The sequence below is a fragment of the Vanacampus margaritifer genome, chromosome 3, assembly GCF_051991255.1.
Source record: "Vanacampus margaritifer isolate UIUO_Vmar chromosome 3, RoL_Vmar_1.0, whole genome shotgun sequence".
NCBI classification, from domain to species: Eukaryota; Metazoa; Chordata; class Actinopteri; order Syngnathiformes; family Syngnathidae; genus Vanacampus; species Vanacampus margaritifer.
This window is the reverse complement of record NC_135434.1, coordinates 28,743,242-28,770,608: the sequence shown is the minus strand read 5'-3', so window position 1 is coordinate 28,770,608 and position 27,367 is coordinate 28,743,242. Positions and strand designations below refer to the sequence as shown.

Here is a 27,367-nt window from a genome sequence, read left to right as displayed (position 1 = left end):
GAACTACAGTATAATGGCCTAAAACAGGGATGGGCATACTCGGTCCTCGAGCGCCAGAGTCTTGCAGATTTTGGATGTTTCCCTTCTCCAGTACAGCTGATACATGATCAGCTCATCAGCAAGCTCTGCATAAGCCTGATAACGATCCTGTTGACTGGAATCAGCTTGTGTTGTTAGAGGGAAACTTCTAAAACTGCAAGACGAGGACCGAGTTTGCCCACCCCTGGCCTAGAATATTACTAGATAATAAATTCCTTGCAAGCAACTAAACTATATCACTGTATAAAATTAGATTATCTGCACAAGCAATCTATTCAAAATTGCTCTATCATTGTCTTTTCATTATCATTCTATCAGAATGAAGTCTTTGCTAGTCTGTAAATAGTGGACTCTTGCTCTAGTCAGAGGAGTTTCTGTTCGCTTATGCTCGTACAGGCCTGTGCGGCTCATGCATGAGCATCATGGAGGCTGCATTTACACTTTAGTCCAGAGGTGGCAGTCATGTGTAAAGCATATTTATGCAACTTTAAGCATTTCCTTTTTTCTGACAAAGGAAATATTAAAGAGAAAGTTTGATGCCCCGCCCCAGTCATATTATTTCGAAAACTCAAGATTTTTCCCCCAGTTGTTGTCCCAGGTCTTGAGAGGATACATGCCAAGTTTGAAGTCAATCGGATGAAAACTTTTGGCAAAGGGGGAAAAAAAGTATCACCACTGTGAATGTGCAAAAATGGGCCAAAATTTTAAAATTCATAGCTCACTTGCTGTACATTTTAGCATATGGCTTCCACTAAAAAGGCAACTTCAGAATATCCCATTTTTCGCCGGGCCTGAAGTGTGTGCAAAGTTTGCCGAGTTTTCGTACATGTTTAGGTCCCCATTATATTTAAAGGCACCTTTCTTAGCACTCAAGGACACCGTACAGTAAGTTGAGAAGAAAAAAATGGGGTGAGGTAGAAGAGCGGAAGAGAGGTGGAATAGAGGCGTTGTCAATAGTGATTAAAAAACTGGCTGTTTTTGAGAGGGTGGTTTTAGTTTAATGAGTAGAAATTCAGTTTTGCTACTGTTTAATTGCAGGAAAGTTAGACTGAACCAGGTTTTTATTTCAGAGATGCAGTCTGTAAGGGAGGTAGGTGGTATAGTGGAGAAGGGTTGGTGGAGAGGTAAAGTTGGGTATCATCAGCATAAGAATGAAATTGAATGTTAAATTTACAGAAAATATTGCCGAGAGGGAGGAGGTAGATGATGAAGAGGAGGGGCCCCAGGACAGATCCCTGGGGCACACCTGAAGTAACAGGGGAGGGGACAGATTTAAAGGACTTGAGTTGGATGAACTGAGTGCGGCAGGAGAGGTAGGATGAAAACCAGTTCAACAAAGTGTGGGTGATGCCAATGGAAGAAAGTCTGTTGAGGAGAATGGTGTGACTGATGGTATTGAATGCCGCACTCAGTTCAAGAAGAATTAGTATGGTGAGGAGTCCAGAATCAGATGCCATGAGAAGATCATTTGTGATTTTGATGAGGGCCGTTTCAGTGGGCGGAAACTGGACTGGAACTGTTCATACAGATGATTGGAGGATAAGTGGTGTTGACATTTAACTTTTTCCATTTATATTTTTACTGTTTTGGAATTTAGTTATAGGTATATAGATGTGATATAACCATGTGTAGTTAAATGAATAACAATGTGATAATGATTTTGTGAACTTCATTTGAACCTCTTACTTCTCACCATCTCTTGAGATAAGAATGTTTATGTTTTAAAAATTGTCAGAGTCTCTTGTCATTAGTCATTTGGTCGTAAAAACTGAAGGTCCAAGGTCAAAGCCTGTCCACATCATTTCTCCGAAGCTGGTGGGGAGCTGAGATGACCATGTCAGTATCTTGTGCCTGCTTATTTTCAACACTATCTCTCTGTCAAATGTAAGAGGCGGATTTTCTACACACTGGGAGCTTATCATCACTTTTCGAATGTAAGCTTTTTTCCTGTGTCTTAAGAGCTCTTAATAAATCCTTGCAAGGAAAACTTCTTCATGAGATCTCAATTCTGATTTATTTGAACACGCAAAAGATTACACTTAATAAAGTAATCAAATAAAGCCTTCAATGGGAATGGAGTTGAGCTGCAACTGATTTCTCAAAGATTTTGGATATAAAGGGAAGGTTGGAGATAGGATGGTAGTTGTTGAAAGTTGGTGGGGTCAGCACCGTTTTGTTTTTTTCAAGATGGGAGTAACGGCAGCAGTTTTGAATGATTTTGATACAGTTCCAGTGGTGAGGCAGGATGATGAAGATGGTGATGGCAGAAATAAGGGGGATAAGGGAGGGGAGGCAGGCTTTGACAAGTTGAGTGGGGACTGGGTCCAGTTGAGAGGTGAATGTCTTGGATTTCTGAATGATGTTTTTTTTATTTCTGAGAGATAGGGGAGTTGAAAGGAGGAAAATGAATGTGTGGATGGGTGAAAGTCGGCTGAAAAGGTAGGTTGATGGCTCGACCCAAGATTGTGATGAATGTCCTTAATTTTATCATGGTAAAAAAGACAAGATGGAGTTGCAGAAGGCGGTTGTGCATAAGTGAGGAGGGAGGAAGTCCTGGTTATGGGTGATATTGTTGAAAACAGCAAAGAGGGACTTAGCATTTCCATTATTGTCAGTGATTATCTTGGAATTATAGTTAGTTTTGGCATTGGTAATGGAGACCTTATAATATCAGATGTGATTAGCATACATTTCTTTGTGAATGGTTAGTCCGGTTTTCCTGAAGAGGCGTTCCAGTTGTCGAGCTTTTGATTTCAGGAGACGGAGATCGGGGGTAAACTAAGGAGCAGAAAGCGAGAAAGAAACAGGCCGTTTTTTTAGTGGAGCAAGGGTATTCAAGATGTTATGAAGTCCAGAATTGTAATGAGTGACCAGATCATCAGGGCTGGAGAAACGGTGTATGTTGGGGAGAAGAGGAGGATTCAATCATTGCAGTGAGATCGTCAGTATTTATATTATATACGTGGAGTTTTGGCGATGGAAAGAGTAAGTGAAATGGTAAATGAGAGGAGAAAGTGGTCAGTTATGGGAAGTTCATCGGTTGCAAGTTCAAAGGGGGTGACACAAAAGCAGCAGATTAAGTCAAGAATATGGCCTTTGGAATGTGTAGGAGAAGTGACAAATTGCTTGCATCCAAAGACAGGAAGTAAAGTCTTTGGTAAGCGGTAGATTGGCATTGTCCATGTGAATACTGAAATCGCCCAGCAGGATTATGTCAGGAGAGAGAGTGTGGATAGGTTGGTGAAAAAGGCAGCAAAGTCATGTAAAAAATCACTATTGCATTTAGGAGGATGGCACACAGTAGCAATGATGGTTGGAGTGGGACCAGACAGTTTGTAGACTGCAGATTCAAACGAAGTCCCAGGCACCGGCGAAACTTTGAAAGTCTCACAGTGAATTATCGCAAGACCTGCGCCCCGGCCGGAATTGCGGGGACAAGAGATCGAAACAAACCCGCGCGATTCAATCAGCTAAGAGAAGTTGTTAGGCTGTTGCCAGGTCTCCGTCAAGCAAAAAAAGTCAGGCTTACGATCAATAATGAGATCATGAATAAGATGCCCCTTACTCAACAGTGAGCAAATGTTGAGAAGACCAAAGTTGAGGGAGGTGGTGTTGGCGCTAGTAGGGGCATTAAACAGTCGAGCTAGGCTAGCTCATACGCTGTTGTCAACAGCTCGGCAGGTGGAACGGGGGCGACGGCGAACATGGGACCAGATAGACTGCATAGGCGTTGATTCATTATGGTGGAAGAACCGGTGGGACCCGTGGTGGATATATCTGTGGCGGGGCTGGAAAACGATGTCCGGGTGGAGGTGGAGAGGTGTCGGCGCGGGTCCAGGCAGGGGACGGCGTAAACTAAGTAGGTCAGCGGCTGAGTACTAGAGGGAGACCGACCGACACTGGCAGGTGGATGGGCGGTGAGGTGAAAAGGAGGCACAGACAGCCCGGATGTATGTTCTGTCAAACCACATTATGGATGTCGACTAAGGTAGCGTCGGTGGGGAATCAAACCGGACAATGAGGTGAGTCGATTTATTTAGCCCTTTTGTAGCCCGATTTTTAGAAAATTTTTAGGTATATGAGGGAGCGCAAGACCTACAAAAAAGTCTCTTGGACCCATATGCTAAAATGAACAGAAAGTGAGCTACGAATTTTTGAATGTCCCACTTTTGCCGATTTTTCTACATTTACAGGGGGCATTCTTTTGCCCATTTCTCCTACACAATTTATTTTTGACTTTTCGAAACACTATATGATAGGGGCGGGGCATCATATTTTGTGTTTCATATTTCCTTTTCCATGAAAGACAATTATAAATATAGCACTACCTAGCCCTTGGGTCGACAAAAAATAAATTACGACACATACGTTTTTTTTGTCCAAAATTTGGATACTTTTTGTAAGAGTGATAACTAAGTCATTTATGAATTTTTTTTTTTTACTTTCCACCACTCAAAATGTTCACTGACATCAGACCTATCCATACATATGTACTTTTTATTTATTCATTTCTTTTTGATGCCCTATATGGACAATAAAAACAATATTGTGCTATGAGTAAAACTAACAATGATGTGTATATATGTGCCTTAAAAAATGCCCAAAAAAACATCCATATGGAAAGGCTTATGGCATTTTCAAATAAATTTGGCTTTGAATGTGCCAGTACCCCAAATTGCATGTATCCCAAAGTAGCCCGGGCTGCGAGGACCCTTTATAGCTGCAGCTCTAGTTTAATGTATGTTTTTTTAAATGTATGCACTGTATAGAAAGTATATATAAGTTATATAATTTAATTTGTTAATTTTCGGGATTTTTACATATTTTGATTATTATTATTATTTTTAAATAATTTGATAAAATTTTATTTTGAAACAAAATTTAATGTGATTCGATTTCAAACAAATTCGACTTACAAACAACCTCTCGGAAACCATTGTGTTCGTAAATTGAGGACTACCTGTATAAGGATTTTTTTTTTCATTGCTGAAAGAAGATATTGTCTCATGAGATAATTAGGAGATTAAACTCTGGTTGAATGACTGAAATAAATGTGATGCTTCTCATAGTACCTGTTCCATACTTAGCTGATGTCGTCCCAGTGCCTGACGGAAGCCCATCTTTCCATGAAAGAAGCCACGCTCATTGACGAGTGTAGAAGCCTGTCGGAGGCTCTGACATACAGGGACGCCTTCTGACAGGTTGGCATGGAGCCCAATTGGGATGCTGTGTCTGACAAGGAAAAGTCAATTATTTTTTCAAAATCTCAAGTGTCAATTCAGACTGAACTTGTTTTGTATTATGTGTTTACCAAGTGATAAAACATTACTTTCTTGCAGCTTCAGCCAAAGTTGTAGGCTTTTTTACTCAAATTGCTGCATGCAGAAACATGAACATTATGCAAAATATGCATCCCCACTGCGTGCTGTATAATTAAGACATACGTTTGTACCTTTGATCCTGAACATTTGATCCTGTCCCTAACCTTCATTGTCTGACATTAAAAAAAAAGCATGGATAATATCGGATCCATCTACGTGAAAGTGAAAGATGAGACTTCTGTGGAAGTTCCTGATGAAGAGGAGCCAACCTTGCCAGAACCTGTGCAACCAACGGTGAGGGATGAACTGACCAATGCGCCTGATCAACACCCACTTGAAGCTGAGCTGGAGTATCCTACGACTGTCCAATCAGAGTCATCCATGGATCCTACTAATTCCAGTTTACCTATTTCAAGCGAAACAGCACTTCGACGTCCCTCGAGACAGCGCCGACAACCTAATTGACCTTTCGCAAACTCCGCCCCCCAAACAGGCATTGACCAATCATACATTCAAGCAACCGTTGCCATGTAAACATAGTCCGTCAAGCTGTACTCAGCTCTCGGTGACATCCATAGCCTTTGATTGATTCTATTTGGTGGCTTACGAGAATGCTAACCACCATAAAACTTTAAAGAAGAAGAGGAACAACTATAAATAAGCTGCAGACCTCCAAAATGGTGAAGCAGTGTGCCTATGGAGTATGTAAATCGGACATGAGGTACCCAAAGAGTTTGTCTGGGGGAGTCCAGTTCTTTCCCTTTCCAAAGCCGAAAACAAAATTGGAGCAGTGCCTTCAATGGATTAAACAGTGTGGAAGGCTTCACTCCCAGTTAAATGTCTCTAAAATAAACAAGCATACATACGTGTGCTCTAAGGTACAACTATGCTAACTCTATCGGGCCAACTAGGTAGCTGTAGAGTACTTTGCTTTTGGGGCAATAACTGTCACAAAACTGGATATCAAAGTTATTGTAGTTACTATTAATGAATAATATATATTACTAGAATGTCATTGCCATCTAAGTTAAGCCTGTTTAGTCAGTGATTAATGTTAGTTAACTTAATGTCTTCTGTTAGCTGTTGCATTAGTCTTGATGTTGGGAGCCAACGTTAAAACAATGCTTCGTCAATATTAGCAAACATAGCGTCCTAATAAGTGCCTTGAGCTTATCTTGTTTTAATTTTTCATGCAGCATTTTGTGAACGGACACCCGTCTCCGGAGTATCCCAACCCTGTGCAAGTGTTGAACCAGACAAGGGAGCAGCTAGGAGGCTGTTGAAAGCCACCAAAAAACAGTAGACTTAATATAATGTTATGACAATATTTGAATTGAAATACAAGTAAATTATTAAAATAAATATGAACAGCTTAGTCAAGAGCATCGTAGGCACAGTGGTACAGTGGTCAGGTTGAATAAGTATTGTATGCTTGTATTGGACTTATAGTTAGACACTACAGTAGTAGGTATATTGACAATGAATGAATAAAATTTGCCATTGGATGTGTGGATATTGCACTTATCTGCTACAGTAACTAACTCACTGGTTCAAGATTAATGATATTAATTTGCAAAAAATGTGTACAAGATGCAGAGTCCATGTGCAGGATGTCTCCAGGTCCACAGCTGCTGATGCTGAAACCTCCAGCACTGATGATGCAGCAGAGACTGAACAGTATATGGTTGACAGTGGTGAGTGATACACATTTTTCAAATTAACATTGGCTTAACTGGAATGGAATAGTTTACCAAATCCTATTTACCTTTACTGAATTGTGTTGAATGATAAAATAGGCAGTAAGATGTTTAAGACAGGGGATCTGTTCCTTTATTGGTACATTCATTCTCTGGTCATAAATTAAAACATGCAAAAATGCTAGATGCAGAACAAATAAATGTGCCTATTTATTTCAAATGCATGTAATATAGTAGTCAAAGAAAAATGCATCAAGTTTGATCTTCATTTGTTCCCATTTTCGAACATCAAAGTGTATTCTTTCTAGGTGGTAGTCTTCTTCACATTTAACAAAAAAATCACACCATGACATGCCTGTGAGCCCAAGCTGCCCCGTTGTTTGATAATGGTAGGCATGACTGTCTTTTAGATTATAGCTGCCATCTGCCTGCTTGTAAAGGTATGGGCATTCTGTGAAGCTGTTTTTAGAAGGGCACTTAATTTCTAAAAACCCATAGATTGAGCTTTCACTACCTCCTCTCTCTGTCACCCTGCGGTCAGGTGATGCCCCAAGTTGTGGAGCATTAGGATTTACAACAAAACCACAGGGATACACTAGATTACCTGCGAGCTTGGAGTAATGTATGGCTGCTATAGGCTCTTGTTCTATTCCTTTTTTCATGGCCTTCGTTTACACTGATGATGCACTCTTTAAGCGAGTAGCAAGTTTTTCATAGACAGCTCTCCTAGAGCAGGTTCTTTTGAAAGAGGATGACGTGATTCAGGCAGACCTTGCATTGAACCACAAGTTGTTTGAGCTCTGTTCTCCCGTTCTAGAGCTATAGACTCAGGCAAAGAAATGCTCAGTTCGGTGTAACGATGCATGGCACTTTTATCCAGGACTGTACAGAAGCTGGTGGGTTGGGATGGCAGAGAAAAGTAGAGCAGGTCATCAGGTTGGCTGACAGGCTCTCCAATTTGGCTAACAAGTGGTAACTGTAAAAAATTAGAACGATAAATTATTATCATTAACATGCAAACATGTTTTTTTTTGTTTTGTTTTTTTACAGAAAATCACCCCCCTACTTCCTGGAAGCCAACTGGAAAATGAGCCTGAGGAGGGACTGTTGGGTCTGATATTACAGATCCCCTTAGTTACCGACCGTACACAAAGGAAAAAGGAGGCAGAAGCTGCTTGTTTGTCTTAATGCAACCGCGGCTGGGAGAGGAGAGGAGACGCGAGACCTTAACTCACGCTCGGCTCCGTCCGACTCTCTCTCCTCCCCCGGCCACCTCGTCGCTTTTATTACAGTTAAGTTTCAGTTTCGTTTCATATAAACATGGTTAAGTTTCTGTTTTCATATGTCATGGAAAAATACAAAACATTTGAGAAAGTTGAGCGGCGCCTCTAAACGACAGTTGATAATATAAAAACATAAAAATATATACAGGATATTCTTTAAAATACACATAATGTTAAGACTACTGTTTTAAGCAACTTCACATTCCCTCCTGTTGTGGATTTAAAAGGACATCAGTAAATACTAAAACAATTAAGTTTTCTCAGTATTACTTCATTAATAGATTCACAACATTTGAACCATTCTCAGGAAATGGCGAAAACCCTTAACTTAAAGGGAAAAAATTCCATAACTCCCCCACCGCACGGTGACGAGAACCTCTTGGTCTGAGAATGGAACTGGATTTGAAGTTAGGAAAACACAATAAGATGAGGGTCACACTTTTGTGTCGGTCTCCACAGTGTCAACATAATCCTCTACGCGTAGTAAGTTATATTGATACATCTGGGCCACGAACATACGGGCGACTAACCTCTTAGACATTGGGACAATACAGCAGGAACAAATAACACATAATAAGATAAACATTATAATGATCAAAGTCCAAACAATGTCTGAAAAAGGGTCATCTTCTCCTTTGTTCTTCTTCTTTTTGACAAGAATCAGGGGGTAATCCCTTATCTGAGTTCGGTGACCTTTTTGCAGTGACCCTGGTGGATCCACGTCTCTCTCTCAGCGATTTTGAGAGCGGTGGGTGTGGTCAGGAGAACAACGAATGGGCCGTCCCAGCGTGGGCTCGACCATGTTTTCCTTTTTATCACCTTCACCAACACCAGGTCACCCGGGGTCACCGTTTCCTGTGCAGGGGGAATAGAGGTAGAGGGCAGATCATTTGCTCTTGACACAGTCCGTTCTTTAAACAAGTCACATAACCATTTAGTCAGTGGATCTGCCTCTCCTGTTTTGTCTGACCATGGCTGATTTTCCCATAAGGGGAGCACAAAGGGTCTGCCTGTTACTGCCTCAAAGGACGTGATCCCTTGTGGGTTTGGCGTTATTCTCATGTAAGTTTTTACTAGAGATAAACACTCAGGCCATGTTTTTTTGGTTTCTTCCATGGTCTTTTTGAGTCTTAGTTTAATAGTACCGTTGGTCCGTTCAACTAAGCCTGCGCTCTGTGGATGATATGCACAATGATTTTTTAGGGTGATCCCTAAGTGGATGGCCATATTGTCAACGATGGTATTTACAAAATGGCTACCGTTATCACTCCACAAGACTCGTGGAATGCCATGTTCTGGTATTATGTGTTTACAAATAGCTTTAGCTACTGTGAGGGCGTTTGGATGTTTTGAAGGAACAAGTTCAACACATTTAGTTAGTGAGTCTACTAACACTAAACAGTACTTGTGCTGACAACTTCTGTGTAGTTCAATAAAGTCCATGTGTAAAACTTCAAATGGGTAGGAGCCCACTGGGCATTTCCCTCTCTGTGGTCTTAAGTTTCCCTGAGCATTGTGACGACAACACACCATACATGACCTACAAAAAGTTTTAAAATAGGTTTGTAAGCCCTGTGGTATTGTCATTGTCTGTTCTACCATAGATATCATCCCTCCTGTTGAGACATGGGACTTCCCATGACTCAATGTGGCTACTGCGTGGAACAGACTGCGGGGGATGACTGGTCGGTCTTCTTTGTGGTAGAGGCCTTCTGGGGTGAGTTCAATGTTCATCATTTTCCATAGTGTTTTTTCTTTGTCTGGAGCGTTGTTTTGCATGTCAATTAGTACTTGTTTTGGAATGTTGTTGTGTTGTTGTGTTTCTTTGTGGTTGGCGAGCATGACGATCTTTGTTTTGTCTTGGCCTGCTTGCTTGGCTGCCAAATCTGCTTTTGCATTTCCTACAGAAACGGCGTCTTTTGCTGAGGTGTGAGCTTTGCATTTGCATACTGCTATTTTGGAGGGTAGCAGTACAGCGGCCAAAAGGTCAGTGAGTAATTTGGCGTGTTGAACAGGTTTTCCTGTTGATGTTTTCATTCCTCGTCGAGCCCACATGGCGGCAAAGATGTGCAATGTCGAGTGGGCATATTGGCTGTCGGTCCAAATTGTTACTGCTTTGTCTTTGAATAATTTACATGCTTCTGTTAGCGCGATGAGTTCTGCTGCTTGTGCTGACAGATTTCCTATTAATCGTCCGCTCTTCAGTGTCTTTTGTTGTGTGACCACTGCATAGCCTGTGTTGGTGTTGCCTAGTTCATCTTTGCTTGAGGAACCATCTACAAACACTGCTTCTCCTTCTTGTAAGGGTGTGTCTAACAAATCTCTTCTTGGTTTGCAGATTTCCTCTGTGGCTTTTGTGCAACTGTGTGGTGTCCCATCTGTCTCCACTGGGAGGAGACTTGCAGGATTGAGAGTGCTGCATCTCTTGATGGTAAGATGGGGTTGGGACAACAGTACAGCTGTTAGGCCAAGATGTCTTGCTGGTGAGAGAAATGACATCTTTGTTTGAGTCAAAAGAACATCTACTGAGTGTGTTACTAGTAGAGTGGTGGGATGGAACAACACCAATTCGGCGGATGCTTGGACAGCCATTGCTGCGGCACACACTGCTTGGACACACTGGGGCAGGGCTCTGGCGACAGCATCAAGTTTCTTTGAGTAGTAGGCCACTGGTCGCATTTGTGTACCATGTTGTTGGAGTAGGACGGATGTCATGAATCCGTCTTTGCAGTCCACTGTTTGGGTAAACAGTTTCTTGTAGTCGGGTAGGCCCAAGGGGCCTGTGCTTGTGATGGTCTGTTTTATCTGATTGAACTTCTCATTAGCTTTTTTCGTCCATGTGATGGGATCGGCCAGGGCGATGTCTTCTTGGTAAATTAAATCCACCAGTGGTTGCGTTATTTCGAAGTCCAGAACCCATAGACGGCAAAAGTTCACTAGGCCTAGGAAGGCCATCATCTGTCTTTTGGTCTTTGGTTTGGGGGCATCAAGGATAGCTTGTTTCCGATCAGAGGTTAGTTTTCTTCCTTCTGCCGATATGATGTGACCTAAGAAAACTACTTCGGTCTGAGTCCACTGTAGTTTGGTCAGTGAGGCTTTGTTTCCTGTCTTTGCCAGGTGTTGACACAGTTTCACTGCTTCTTCTTGATTTTCTTCTTTGGTTGGACTGGCGATGAGAATGTCATCTACGTAAATCAAGATTTGAGTGGTTTCACTGTGTTCATGGAGGCTCAGACAGTTGTTGATTTCTTGAGAGAAAATGGTGGGGCTCTCTGCATAGCCTTGGGGTAGTCTCGTATAGGTGTACTTCTTTTGATTAAAGGTGAAACCAAACCAATGACGGGCAGACTCGTGCAATGGGATGGAAAAGAAGGCGTTGCTTAGATCAATTACTGTGAACCATTTCTGTTGTGGCTTCAGCGCATTGAGTAGAGTGTGGGGGTCGGGGACGCAGGGGGCTCTCTGTTTTACTGCCTGATTTACGGCTCTTAAGTCGTGGACCATTCGCCAGGTCGTGGTGTCTGCTTTCTTTACTGGAAAGATTGGAGTGTTACAAGTTACCTTGGGGGCTTCTATGAGCACTCCAGCTTTTACCATGTTCATGATTACTAGTGTGATTCCTTCTTTGGCATCAGGTTTGACTGGGTATTGATTGATTCGTGGGCGATAGTTTGTTCTTGGTTCAATTGTTACTTCTGTGGCTGTGGTCATTAGGCCCACATCGGTTTTTGACGCTGACCACAGCTGAGGTGGTATTTGATCCATGGCGTCTTTTAGTGCCAGGATCGTGGTTTCCTCCGGATGTCATGTACTTAGGTGGGTGCTGGGGACAAATGTTGTCACCCAGTTTAGTTTTTTCCTCCAGACCACGTTTCCTGATGACATGATGCGTTTAAATCTTCCATCTTGACATGGAGTCCACGGGAGTCGTTGTTCGGACCATGTTACATCTCTTATTTTTGATCCTATGTCTTTCCATCTCCAGCCTGTTGGTTTTGCCAGTGAAATGTGGAAGGGAATGCCAAAGCCTTCATATGTGGTTAATGCATATATGTAATCTGGAAAGATTACTGTGGCTGCCATCCATCCTGCCTGTTCGTCCCAAATTAGGTCCTTTATTTGGGCCCGCATGGTTGTCAATCGGGACCATTGATCAAAGAAGTCTCTGTCCTCTTTGTTCGGGGCGAAGCGGATGGTGGAGTGAAGTGGGTACGTGGTTTGGGGCACCCAATTTGAATTTGGTAGGATTTGTTCTGGCATCTGTTGCAGATTGTTTATTACTGATGTTGGACCTTTTTGGATCGGATCCAGACTGTAGAATGGGCGTGGTTTGTCTTTTCCTTCTAGTACTAACATCTGCATTGGTGTTTCTTGTCCTCTTTTTGTCACGACCATGCTGGAGCCTTCGACCATTAATACAAGGCTCATGGCTTTTATCAAATCTCGTCCGATGAGGTTTTCAGGACAACGAGGCACGTAAACGAAAGTTTGATCTGGGTATTCTGTTCCGTCTTCATCAATAATGGTCAGTGGTTCGGTAAAGTAATGGATGGCTGGTCTACCTCCCACTCCTATGACCATTATTGTGCTTTTTGACAATTTGACACCTGTTGGTAGATCAGTGATCACGGAGGATTGTGCTCCTGAATCCACAATGAATTTCAATGTTGTAGTAAATGGCCCTAAGCCTAGTTTTCTTACTGCTGGGTCAATAGAGGACATCTGGCTAAACAGGACTGTTAGGTCAAGCACCTCGACGATCGTTCTGGTGTCATCAGGGTTTTCATCACTTGACCTTTCCTGCTCGCGTCATTCGGTTGGATCCCAGTGGTCAGATTTTGGGGTCTCAATTTTTTGTTTGGAGCGGCAATCTCGGGCGAAGTGGCCGTACTTGCCACAATTGTAGCACACATCCTGTCTGGTGGCTGGTCGGCCTCTTCCTCTTCCGCGTCCACGTCCTCTACCCCGATTGGGTTGGTTTTGGTAGTAAATTGGTCCAGAAGGTGGAGGAGAGGCATGTTGAAAAAATGTGTGCATGGCATTGAAGACTGATGATTGCGCTTTTTGTCTTTTTAGGTCTTCAGCGTGTGAGGCCCAAGCTACGAGATCATTCACCGGGGCAGTTCTCCAGGTGTGGTAATGTTTCTTGATAAAATTGACTGTACCGTCCACTAGTCCATCCAGGAATGTTGCCCGCAGTAATGTTTGGTATGTGCTTTGTGCCTCAGTGCTTTCTTCGATGCCACCATGTAGTTTCAGTACGTCTTGGAGGCGGTCCACATATTTTTGTGCGCTTTCTTCAGGTTCTTGGCGGCATTGGCGGACTTTAGTTAAATCAGGTGGTTTCTTGAACACTGCGATGGCTCTTTCTAAAAGAGTATTTAGGGCGTTGTCTAGTTCTTGGCCTGGTTGGTAGACTTGGCCTCGTTGGTTGGCTGGAGCAAAGGCTCCTTGGAATCTTCCGACTCGATGTCCTGCGGTCAGACGTAGGACGCTTAGTAATTCATTGCCATTGAGGTGATAGGATCCATGTAGTTCTCTAATTGCAGCTGCCCATTTTTCAACGTTATCTTCAATGGGAGGAACTGATGCGCATGCGGCTACTTTTTCTTCTTCGGTCCATGGGCGATAGAGCAGCAAGGTCTGTGGATGAGCGGGTTGACCAGGGTTTGGCATTCCATAAGCTGGGTTGGCTACAGCTACCATGGGATATGCTGCCACCTGCTGGATGTCTGGGTATAATTTTGTTGTTGCAGCCAGGACGTTGTTTGATCTTGTACGGCTTCCAATAGGAGGGGAGGCTCCGTCCCCAAAACTCGTGGAGGTGGAGTTTGGGGAGGAGGTAGACGGGGTAGGCGGTTCCCGCTGTTGGTTGACGTTTACTTCCTCTTCTGGATCATTTTGCTGTCGCACTTCAGCCGGTGCATTTCCGTTGTCTCTTCGTCTGGCGCCGGTTTCTTCCGTTGGTCTTATCTTCATCTGGTACATTTTTCTTTCTGTCTTTTCCTTTTTTCTTTTTTCACTTTCCAAAATGCTTTCTGCCCTCATTTTACACTGTTTTATCCACACTTCAACAGCACGTAGTTGTGCTTCCAATTTTTCTACATTCTTTCCCTTTTTAATCTTCTTTGCTCTTTTCTCCACTAAACTTTTCTCCACTTCCTCTTTGTTCCTGACATCTCTCAAAGACGGGTTAAAATCATACTTGGTCACCCAGGATTCCAGATACTTGCATGCATTAGCGTCAAAGCTTGCAATAAACTTAACATCCTGGTGTTGTTCTATTTCTTTTCTCAATGACTGGCCCATTGTTTCTACTCCGGAGCGGGCAGCAGTTACTCCCTCCTTTCCTTATCACAAACACATACAGTACACACCCACACACACACACACAAACACAAACTCAGTCTTTTCTGTGGTGCACCATTTTCTAATTTAAAACCATGATTTGTGTTTTAGGCGATTATTTTTAATCGCAGTCAGTTCTGTTCTGACCTGATAAATCTTAGTTATTTTGAACACAGATATTTTGGTAAACAATGAGTGGGGAGGTGTAAATTATTACGTATTTACGGCAACGTTTAATTTCCTCTACCCGGGCACCCGAAAACTACACTTTTATTTAACAAGTTAAAAACTAGTCAATAAAAGTATTTTGGATCTCATCTAATAAAACCGTGATCCCTTTGATGCCCGGATCATATATACCATGGGTTTTTCTTCTTCACGGGCCAACGCCCAAGCGCTTTGCTTTTACTCCCCACTTTTCTATTTTTCTGTTACTTCTTCAGTATATTTAGTGTTCCTTTTTCAAACTTTTGTGTAAATCGTGATAATTAAACAGCATAATACCTGTTAGTCCTCGGTGCCGGTCTGGTTCGCAGGACCCGGTGTCCGGGCGAACGGCCGGGGCCGGAGCGGAGAGACCCGTCCCGCAAGGGGAGACGCTGTCGACAGATTCTCGGTGTCCTCGGTTCGGCGGCGGTCGTCCGTCCAGATGAGGGTCCCAGGTTTCGGCACCAGTTAAATGTTGGGTCTGATATTACAGATCCCCTTAGTTACCGACCGTGCACAAAGGAAAAAGGAGGCAGAAGCTGCTTGTTTGTCTTAATGCAACCGCGGCTGGGAGAGGAGAGGAGACACGAGACCTTAACTCACGCTCGGCTCCGTCCGACTCTCTCTCCTCCCCCGGCCACCTCGTCGCTTTTATTACAGTTAAGTTTCAGTTTCGTTTCATATAAACATGGTTAAGTTTCTGTTTTCATATGTCATGGAAAAATACAAAACATTTGAGAAAGTTGAGCGGCACCTCTAAACGACAGTTGATAATATAAAAACATAAAAATATATACAGGATATTCTTTAAAATACACATAATGTTAAGACTACTGTTTTAAGCAACTTCACAGGGACAGAGCACTGAAGAGGAGAAGAAATCGGAAGAAGAAAATGACAATATGAAATTGAAATTGTCCTTAAAAGAAACTGAAATAGAAAGTCTGAAAGCACAAATTAGCACACTTAAAAAGAAAACTCAGCTGAACTCCTTGAAAGCAGTAAAATTCCTAAAATGTTTGAATACAGCACTGGGTTTACATATGAACGATTCAACCAACTGTGTCCAATATTTGGCATCCCAAAGGATCCACACACCACTCAAATAAATATGCCCTTACACTAAAAGCGAAATGATAGGCAAGTTGCTGAAATGCCCCTCCGTAGCCAGTTGCTGTTTGTTTTAATGAAACTCTGCAACAAACAAAACTTTCCTTTAGATTTCATATAAACATGCAAAGAGCAAGCAATATTTTCAATTCATGGATTCATTATGTTTGATATATTAGGTGAATTCGCAGTTTGGCCTCACAGAGATGTCATTACACAAAACATGCCAAAAAAAACAACAAAGCAGACTACCCATCCACATTTGCAATATTAGACTGCACAGAGCTGAAAATCGAAAGGCTAATATCACTAGTGTTACAAAGTCAGAGCTATTCAAACTATAAAAGCACAAATACCTTGAAGTCACTAGTTGCCTGTGATCCTCATGGTGCTGTTTTTTTTATCTGCCCTCTTCACAGGATCCATGTCAGACAAGTAGATTGTCAGACAATGTGGTATCATCCCACTCCTAGAGAAACGTATACACAGTGGCTACTTGCAAAGAGGAGGTGGTATAATGGCCCCACTGCATATTTCTTGCCTCCAATTTCTACCTCAGGTGCGGTTTCATCTGCAATGTAGCTTATGGGTGCATCTGACATCTCCCTCAGTTGATCATATATTTCTGTCCCTATTGCTTTTCTGCAACAAACAGTACACATGAATATATTCTGAACAGAGTGATTGATGGTGTTTCTGTAAAATGGAAGGATTAAAACAGAAAACATACTTCTTGTGGATACAGCTGCTCATGATGGGTTTTCTCTTGTGGTTTACTTTAGCCTTGGCTACCACCACACTGCTCACAGGTTGACCAGCAATTTTTTTTTTTTATCCCTGGCTTTGTGCCACTGCTGAGGCAGGCTTGTGGGGGAATGTCATCACTTCTTGCACAGTGCAGGTCCAGGGTGTCCATAAAGCCCACAATATGAGCGCAAAAACCTGGTGAACTGATTGAAAACACATAGCATTAGGTATTTGTTTTGAAAAAACTATGACAAAAATGTAGCATTAACTTGCTAGTTACAGCCATATAACCTTAACTACATCCATGGCTAGGGTGACCAGATTCTAACAAGCAAAAAGTGGGACATAAATATTTTTTATGATGGACAAAGAACAATGACGGATGCTTTCAAAGACAAAAATAAACACTTAAGTCATGATTTCTTATCATTATTTATTGATTCTACTATTTTTAAAACATCTAGATTACAGGCTATAGGTAAAATACAGGTTATTACATTTAAAAATAATTAAAATAATTTAATACTGCAGTAGCCTCAACGCAAAGCAGCTCCTGACTCTGATCTGAAAGTACTGCCTTTAAAGTGTACTTTATAAATAAAAAGTAAAAGTATTTCTGATATAAATCACTACTAAACCTAGTCCAAACCAGGTCTAAACCAGGACAGCACCAGGACTAAACCAGATGTAACCCAGGACTAACCCAGGTCTAATTTGTCTGTAGCGACGCGAGGCCGTACAGCGAGAGGGGCAGGTTCATTCTCACTGCGCTGAATGATGCGGTTCTGGCCGCCAGAACCATGGACAAACGTGGTTCGGCACTCTCATGCCCAGGCCCACCTGTCACAGTGCGTATGATCCATGGACCTAGTATAACAAGATTAGTTACAGAATACACCGATCGATCTACCGTTAGCTACACAGGCTCTGTTACCACCGTTAGTAGCTTATTAGCCTTGGGGCACGAGGTTTAGCTAGCTTGCTGACCTAAAAGTAATCCTCATATTTTAACAATACTAGAATAAAATAAGTAAGAAAACTTACCCGATAGTACAAGAACACGACTTGAATTGTGCTTGTGCAACAGTGAAAATAAAGCAAATACCAGTATGTACATGAGGGAATTGTGCTTGTGCCCAACTTTTTATATTTATTCGTTTTATAAGTTCTTATTCAAAAACAATATTTGCTCTATTGTGTTCGGCTTCAAGCGGCTTGTTCTCTGGCTGACAATTTCACCAGCCTTTGAGAAAATCCTCTCACAGGGGACTGAAGATGCTGGTGTTGAGAGGTACTGCAGAGCCACTGGATACAGATGTGGGTATGTGGTTTTGTGGAGAAACCAATATTGTAGTGGCTTCTCCGTCCGGGGAAGCAGTTTGTCCTTCAAATATCTAGAAAAGAAAAATATGACAGATAATCATTTTTGCACTGGATTAATAAATCAAAGTAAAGATAGATAGGGAAATTTAGTTTCAGCAGCATAACATTACATTCATTACAACATAACAATAGTGCCACTTTTCATATCATATATGTATACTTTAAGTACCTCACCTCTGATTGTTATGCAATACTGAAGCAATCAAGATATTATTATGGTTACCATGGACATACTGCAGGCTGTGATATTTTTAAATGTAGGTAACACAGCCAAGATTCCCAGCGACCTTTAAATCCTTTAAAGTTTTAACATTATTAAAAGTGATACAGTAATATTAATTCATTTTCTGTAAGCATTTATTATTGCAAATGTTGCGGTGAGCCATTTAGCAAAACTGTACAATAGTAAATACAACACTACAATGATGATGATAATGCTGATAATATACCATTTAATATTATGCCAAATAATTAAAATCTTACCTTTGTGGGTGACACAACGTCAAAGTGTTGCCAAACACGAGATCGTTTTCTTGCATTGGAATTCTCCATTCTAAAGCTCTCTCAAGTTAGTTTTCTCTCAAAAGGCTGTGGGCGCGGGGGAGTAGTGATGGGTCGTTCGCGAACGAGCCGGTACAAAGAGCCGGCTCGTTGAAGTGAATGATGAGAGCCGACTCCCTCCGTCATTTCCTTACTGTCTCCCTCACCCCCTCTCCCTCTCTACATATGTCGCTCTCTCTTTTTCACGTAAATTTATCGTAAATATTTAAAAGAAAAGCTAAAGTTTAAAGAGCCGCTTGAGAGCCAAAAAGAGCCGGCTCTTTTCAGAGCCGATCCAAATGAACCGGATCACCCAAAAGAGCCGAAAATCCCATCACTACGGGGGAGGCAGTGGTTGTTTTGGTGTCTCCTTTTAACAGCTGACACCGCGCCAAAACAATTGAATCAGTTACGTAATTTCCGGTATCTCATTAGCGCGAATGAAGCCCCATACATCATCAGCACGTGATCACGGAGGTTTCATCGGGGCTTTTGATACATTGTTTCGAGCAGTCTGTCTCACTCGGCTGACACACGCTCCGGAGTCTCAGTGTCAAACGTCCCATCTCTACCGTTCCCCATTGTTCGTTTCCTGTTTGTTTCATTATCCACAATTCATTAGAGTGTTCGTCATAACAACTATCGGTTATATTCTACAGTCAGTATGTCCTTGGGTGGTACTTTGACAGAGGGGACTTTGGGAGCATTGGCTCCATTTTGTTTGGTTTCTGTGTTTTGAGGTATAGTGTTCTGTCATGTGTTGTCCACCCGTTTTGTTCAGTGTGCCCCCTTTTCCACCACTTCCCTCCTACATGTGTGCTACTCGCTCCCTAACATCACTTGCGTGCCACCTGGCACGTAACAATGTCCCATTTAGAGATTTGTTGCAGGTGGCTCTACCACAGACGTGTGCTGTTTGTTGGCTACCCCACTGAGAAAGATGGATTTGGCCAGGTTCCTTTGCCTCAAAGGCACTTGATGGTGAGCTACTCAGGAAATAGCCCATAGATTGCATTCTACAGTGTGGCAGGAGTTGGTGTAGTCAGCTCTTCCTCACAGAGCTACTCAAAAAATAGCTTGAAGATACCGTGAGCTGCTGCTGCTACAACCTGCAGTGTGGTAGGAGGCGCTGTAGCCTCTGCTCCCTCACAAACATTACATGAACTCACACTAATGCCTTGGTCAAACTACAAGAAAAAAGCCCGTGTCGCGAACAAACGGGGTATGTCGTAAATCAGGGGTGTCAAACTAATTCTCACCGAGGGCCACATCAGCATAATGGCTGTCCTCAAAGGGCCAGATGTAACTTATAAATGTAACTAAATGTAATCGAATGTAAATAAATGTAACTACTTAATGTTAAATAACTCATTATTTATTATAACTTATTCAAGTGACAATTACAGTTGCATAGAAAACATGTTTGCTTGTTGCTCAAACACATAAATCCTTTAAAATTTTGTCAGCTTATGAAAACCCACATAACTCCATTAATGAAGGATCAAACTGCCCAAGTGAATAAAGAAAAATAACATAAAACTGAGCTGCAAAGAACATATATGACACATGTAGCATTTTACAAAAAAAAGGCTGCACACAGCCTTGCAGCCAACTGATGATTTGATGACAACAATTTGTCTGCATACACACATAAGACCTGCAAAAATTAAATAATTACAATAGCAGCTACACATAAATAATATGTAATCAACTAAAAATACCAAAATAAAGGGTGACTCAGTTCACAACTATATTGGTCAAGTTTTTCGGTTAGTCTTTGATGAGGAGATGCTGCCTGTCCTTGAACACACCAAGTGGATTCTCTCTCTACTATCGATTGATCATGTTCTGAAAATGATTAACACAAAACGAAATGCAAGCACAATCATCAAATTGCACACTGTTTAACTGTTCTTCTTCTTGTTTGAATTACATTTTATTCTATTTTAATTAAGTAAAAAAAAAAAAAATGCTTACCTGTGTGTTTTCTGACCAGATGCCTGACACAATTTTCCCGTTGCCAGTGTGTCAATGTCTGGTTTTAGGTCCTGTGCTGTGAGGCAATGCGTAGAACAGCATGGAGGTTGTCATCCGTGAGGTGTGATCTGTGCTTGTTTTTGTTCAGATTCATTATGGGAAAAAACTGATCGCACAGATAGGTGCTCCCAAACATGGACAGAACACGGGCAGCATGAATTCGAAGCTGTGGCATCAAACCAGGGGGCAGCAGACGGTAAAAGTCCTGGATTGCGGCATCCTGGAACTTTGCTCTCAAGCCACTGTCGCTTTGAAGCTCAATTAGCTCCATCTGAAGGTGTTGGGGTGCAGTGCAGACATCGGTGGTGAAAGGATTGGCAAAGATGTCAAAGCTAGATTGTTGTGCTCTGAAGTCAGAGAAGCGCAGATCAAACTCGGTCTTTAACTCAGTTTGGTAGCCAACTGAGCACATGAAAAAGTCTTGGGAAATGAGGCTGTCATGCTCTGACAAACAGGAAAGTGGACAAGATTGTCCTGTTTCACTTGCCACATCCATAAGTGCAGCTTCTGATTCAGCTGGGCGTGATGGTCGGTTATGTCACACAACACAGCAAAGTCACACAGCCACCTTGGATCTGATAGTTCAGACATGAGTTTTCCTATACTCTGCATAGAAAGAGCAATGTCTTCCCTGAGCTAAAAAAAAAAATCGCTTGAGGACTTTGCTCCTACTCAGTCACCGCACTCTCTCTGTATGGTACGGCATATCCCCGTGTTCCGAGCCAATCATCAGCAAAAACTGCTGGAACTGATGGTGATTTAGGCCACGCGCCCGAATGAAGTTCACTGTTTTCATGACTGTGGTCACAATGTCCTCCATCCCCAGCAACTTCCCACACAAAGCTTCTTGATGGATAATGCAATGATACGTTATTAGAGGCGTGTGACAGTTCATTTTTTGCATTTTCCCCTTCATAAATCCAACCAAGCCCATTTTTCCTCCACACATTGCCGGTGCACCGTCTGTAGTTAATCCCACCAAGTTTTACCACTGCAATGCATTTTTACTTACGGACTTCTCCACCGCATCAAAAATGTCCTGTCCCGTCGTGGTCCCATGCATTGCAGCCACATCCAACAGCTCCTCAGTGATAGAGAGGTCCGACTTTACGCCTCTAATGAAAATTGATAACTGCGCTGTGTCCGTGTTATTTGTGCTTTCATCAACAGCTAATAAAAAAGATGTGTAGCTGCGTGTCTCCTCGGCCAGCTGTGTTGTAAGATTTTCTGCTAGTTCCTTCACTCAGTCCACGATGGTGTTTCTTGATAAACTGACATTTTTAAAAGTCTGTAACTGGTCGAGACACACCTGCTCACAGACCTTCAGTATGCACTGCTTCAAAAACGCTCCCTCTAAAAAAGACTTGGAAGCGTGGGCAATTTCTTCAGCCACAATGAAGCTAGCTTTCACTGCGGCCTCGTTTTTGGCTGTGGATTTCGTGAACAAACTGCTGTGACCGCAGTTTGCCTTTTAATTCTTGGGCAATTTGTTGCTTTTCTTGAAGGCTAGCTTTAGCGTACTTAGCTTCGTGTTTGGTGTCAAAATGTCGACGCAGATTGTACTCTTTGACAACCGACACCGCCTCGTAACACAAAAGACATACCGGTCTTTCTCCTTGAAGCACAAACAAGTATTCGCCTTCCCATCTTTCTTTAAACAGTTTTCCGTCTGCATCAACTTTTCTCCTTCTGGACATTTTGGGATCTCAATTCCACTCGTTGGCATGGATGGAAACACTGCCGCGGCTACCGTAGTCGAAATGTAGTTTTTTGTCAAAGCACGCTCTTAATTTATTTTGGGTTATTTATTTTTAGACACTCAAAACTTTTAAGCTAAGATGTGGCCCGCGGGCCTTGAGTTTGACACTGATGTTGTAAATTATTTTGAGTTGTCTTGACGTAGCGTCACACGTCTAGTGTGACCTGTTCAACAATTGGTCGCCTGTTGTCTGGGACGGTTCACGTCCATCACAACGAAAGTCTAGCATGTCAGAATTTTTGCTTGTCTTGTTGCACAATGTGACCTATCTACGTCGTCGTCCTTTTAGTTCCGCAGCATTGGCCAATAGCGAGAGGGAAAGAAACGTCAATCACACACTGACCAGCACGTTATAGCTCCTTCTTTTTTCACTATTCTTGTCTCTCTGATGTGTCTCCTCAACTTTGGGTCCAACCTGTCCAACATGCACGATTTCATGACAGAATGATTCCACCAACCAAGGACCCAGCTGCAGGCATATGGACAGTCCCGGCTCCACGGCAGCCTCAAGTCCCCGTCCCGGCAGCCTCAAGTTTCCGTCCCGGCTCCATGGCAACCTCAGTCTCAAGCATCCTCGCTTGTGCCGCTGCCACCGTCCCTCGACCTTTCGCCTCTGCCGCCATCCCTGGACCTTTAGTCTCTGCCGCTGCAGCAGCCTCAAGTCTCTTCATCTCTGCCGCTGCAGCAGCCTCAAGTCTCTTCATCTCGGACGCAGCCCTCGGCCTCTTCGTCTATGCCGCTGCCGACGTCTCAAAGTCAAGTATCGTATCGGTTTTGTATGGGTTAGGGTTTTGTTTATTTTGGTGTGTTTGTTGTGTCTTTCTGTGATTGGTGTTTGTCTTGTGTCTTCTGAGTGTTTTCCCTGTCTCGTTATGTCTGAGCTAAGACTCGTCTCAGTCTAGTTGTCTACGTTTTAGTCTAGTTGTCTACGTCTCAGTCTAATCGTCCTCGTCACAGTTAAGTTCTCCACGTTCCTGCTGAGTTCTCCATGTCAGGCCAAGCTTCCCAAGTTCTGCCAAGTCAACCCCGGTCAAGCCAGTCCCGTCACGGCAACCAGCCTCCTCTCGCTCAGTCCCGTCACGACAACCAGCCTCCACTCGCTCAGTCCCGTCACGGCAACCAGCCTCCTCTGGCTCAGTCCCGTCACAGCAACCAGCCTTCCCCACTTGTTCCGATAAAGTTTCTCCTTTTGTTCACAATTCCTTTCTCCCTGATGTTTCTCCTCGCCTTTGGGTCCACCAAAGAAGTTTCAAGTACTTAAAAACAAGTACTCCCCTCGCAGACAAGCTCTGGTGCGCCGCCGCCATTGTAGTGGGTGCAAACGATGACGTCATGACACATTTATGTCAAGAAAGAGCATGCGCATACCGCAGCCTCGCCATTCCGAATGAAGTATATACATGACGCTCGTTTGGATTGACAAAAGGAATATACCACCCCCGTGATACCAAATGAAATTCCATTCAGATTTAGCCTTTTCATTCCGATTGAGGTATTTATATGGAGCATTTTCATTCCGTTTTGGCCGTTCTGATTGATTCTAATCGGAATACATGGCTCTATGTAAACCAGGCTTATGAAGTGAATGCACGTATCAAATGCACCATACTACAAGTCAAATACTAGCGATGAGCGAGTACACCACTATCTGTATATGTTCAAACATCTAAAAGATCTGTATCTGTATTCGGATGGGCGTGACCTAAACATGAAGTGGGCATGACCAAAACCAGAAGTGAGCGTTGTTTGATTGGAATTAAGTGGGGCTTAAATCTGTAGTAATGTTATTTCAATTTCATACTTAACTCTTTGACTGCCAGACGTTTTCAGAAAAGGGATGCCGTCAGTGCCAGCCGATTTAAGCATCTTTCAAGGTCCACAGAAAATTTTGTGTTTGGACTATGGAAACACACATACTACCAAATGAAAGATTGGACTCTCATCTTTCATCAGAAAAAAAAGTTTGTTTCTACCTTATTCCGTTTTTCAGTAATCAACAATAGAAAATGGTTAGTTTCAGCCAAATGCGCTGTTTTGAAACAAAAAACGGAGAAATCAAGCTTTTTGTGAAACGATATTATTTCATGCACTCTAGTGAATTTGAGACCCTTTTTTTTCCATGAATGATGCCACAAACACCTAAACAGTGCTTTACTTCTGTAAAACACTATTTATTTACTATTTACAAATGTGTGCAACCGTGGTACTATTTACAATTGTGTGGATGTTTCAAATACAGTTTTTCTTTTTGTAACACTCCCCTGCGTGCAAGTGGACGCAGCAGGATTTGCACAACAGATTCGTTTTACTGCGATGGCCCCTTAGCGTGCAGACGCTACACTTTCTTGCTGGCTTTTTTTTCCGGGGAATAGCAAGTATATACCGCAGTGTGTGTTTGGCCATGTTGCCATCAAGTCTACTTTCAGGATCATGATACGGTGACATTACAGTGGTGTTACGTCTGGCTTCCTCATTGTCCTTCTATACCGGGTGGTTGATCCATCTTATCCGCTCCAGTCATGGTGGCATCGTAGTCCATAACCAGTGTCTTCTCCGTGATCAGACTGTACCCACTCCGATGAATATGCATTGGACTCGGGGCACTCTTCGTCGTCCGATTGAACGTCCGCCTGAGCAGAAGTGCTCGGTTGTGCTCCGCGTTTTTCGGCATTAACATCGCTAACCGGTGAGGCTTTATGACGTGATCATAGCCGCCGCGTCAACGCTTCCAACTTCGGCGTCAACCTCGGAGTCACCATCATCATCATCGTCGTCATCAATGTGCTCTTTAGCATTGGTCGATGCTTTTCGTCTTTGAAAAAAATGCTCAAGCGTGAGCTGCTTGCAACCGGTCGCCATTATGGCTTCCTCAGCCATTGTCCCCTCAACACTCTAGCTCCGCCTCACGTCTTCTACTGACGCCTACCCAATCTTGTCCAAAGAGAGTCATCGCTGCCATCTAGGGGCCAAAAATAGGCATTAGACTAACTAGATCTGCTTGATACTTTCAGCACAGCTGGCCAAGGCTTTCCTCCACCGTTTCCCCCCCAAAAAAAATTGGTGAACGTCTTTTAACGTCCTTGGCGGCCCTCCGTAGGTTTTTACTAAACATCATTTAACGTTTTTGGCAATAAAAGAGTTAAAATAAATCGTAATATATATATATATATACAGTGAGGAAAATAAGTATTTCACCCCCTGGTGATTTTGTGAGTTTGACCCTTTACAAAGAAAGGAACGGTCTATAATTTTCATGGTAGGTTCATCTTAACAGTGAGAGACAGAATATTTTAAAAAATCCCAGGAAATCACATTATATTAATTTTAAACATTTATTTGTCTTTTATTGAGGAAAATAAGTATTTCACCCCCTACCAACCAGCAAGAATTCTGGCTCCCACAGACCGGTCATGTGACCAGGAGGCACACACATTAGTCCTCTTACTTAATTGGTATTCCTAATTAAGTTCCCGTTACCTGTATAAAAACACACCTGTTCACAGAATCAATCAATGCATCAGATTCCAACCTCTCCACAATGGGCAAGACCAAAGAGCTGTCTAAGGACGTCAGGGACAAGATTGTAGACCTGCACAAGGCTGGAATGGGCTACAAGACCATTAGCAAGCAGCTGGGTGAAAAGGAGTCAACTGTTGGTGCGATAGTTAGAAAATGGAAGACACACCAATTGACCATCAATCTCCCTCGGTCTGGTGCTCCACGCAAGATCTCACCTCGTGGAGTGAACCGGATCATGAGAAAGGTGAGGAAACAACCCAGAACTACACGGCAGGAGCTTGTTGATGATATCAAGGCAGCTGGGACCACAGTCACCAAGATGACCATTGGTAACACACTACGCCGTAATGGATTGAAATCCTGTAGTGCCCGCAAGGTCCCCCTGCTCAAGAAGGCACATGTACAGGCCCGTCTGAAGTTTGCCAATGAGCACCTGGATGATTCAGAGGAGGCTTGGGAGAAAGTGCTGTGGTCAGATGAGACTAAAATCGAGCTCTTTGGCATCAACTTGACTCGCCGTGTTTGGAGGGCGAAAAAAGCTGACTTTGACCCCAAGAACACCATCCCCACCGTCAAGCATGGTGGTGGAAACATTATGTTTTGGGGCTGTTTCTCTGCTAAGGGTACAGGACGACTTCACCGGATCGAGGGGAGGATGAATGGGGCCATGTACCGGGAAATCTTGGGTGAGAACCTCCTTCCCTCAGCCAGGATATTGAAAATGGGTCGTGGATGGGTGTTTCAGCATGACAATGACCCAAAACATACAGCAAAGGCAACAAAGGAGTGGCTCAAGAAGAAGCACATTAAGGTTATGGAGTGGCCTAGTCAGTCTCCAGACCTTAATCCTATAGAGAACTTGTGGAGGGAGCTGAAGCTTCGAGTTGCCAAGCAACAACCTCGAAATCTTCAGGATTTGGAGAGGATCTGCAAAGAGGAGTGGGCCACAATCCCTCCTGGGATCTGCGCAAACTTGGTGACCAACTACAAGAAACGTCTGACCGCTGTGCTTGCCAACAAGGGTTTCTCCACCAAGTACTGAGTCATGTTTTGCTAGGGGGTGAAATACTTATTTTCCTCAATAAAAGACAAATAAATGTTTAAAATTAATATAATGTGATTTCCTGGGATTTTTTTTAATATTCTGTCTCTCACTGTTAAGATGAACCTACCATGAAAATTATAGACCGTTCCTTTCTTTGTAAAGGGTCAAACTCACAAAATCACCAGGGGGTGAAATACTTATTTTCCTCACTGTATATAGAGAGAGAGAGAGACTTAATTGCGTATCTAATTTGTTCAAGATGAAGAGTACGGTATTTGTGAGCTCTGTGAGCCACTTTCGAAATACAGGAACATCTTTGCCCTTCCACTGCT

The 27,367-nt window shown here is 42.8% G+C and overlaps 1 protein-coding gene across 7 annotated transcripts in view; it reads right to left on the bottom strand.

Annotated features, from left to right (window-relative positions):
• Nucleotides 1-27,367, bottom strand: part of ydjc (YdjC chitooligosaccharide deacetylase homolog) — a 76,246-nt gene that overhangs the window by 27,950 nt on the left and 20,929 nt on the right. For 3 of the 7 annotated variants that reach the window (XM_077560489.1, XM_077560490.1, XM_077560491.1), the window contains one exon: nt 5,112-5,271. In XM_077560489.1, the coding sequence (XP_077416615.1) occupies nt 5,112-5,271 (160 nt within the window). Of the gene's footprint in view, nt 1-5,111; nt 5,272-8,229; nt 16,090-16,361; nt 16,648-16,735; nt 25,672-27,367 lie in introns of those variants that run through there. The other 4 variants (XR_013293358.1, XR_013293357.1, XR_013293356.1 and 1 more) reach the window with 4 other exon arrangements.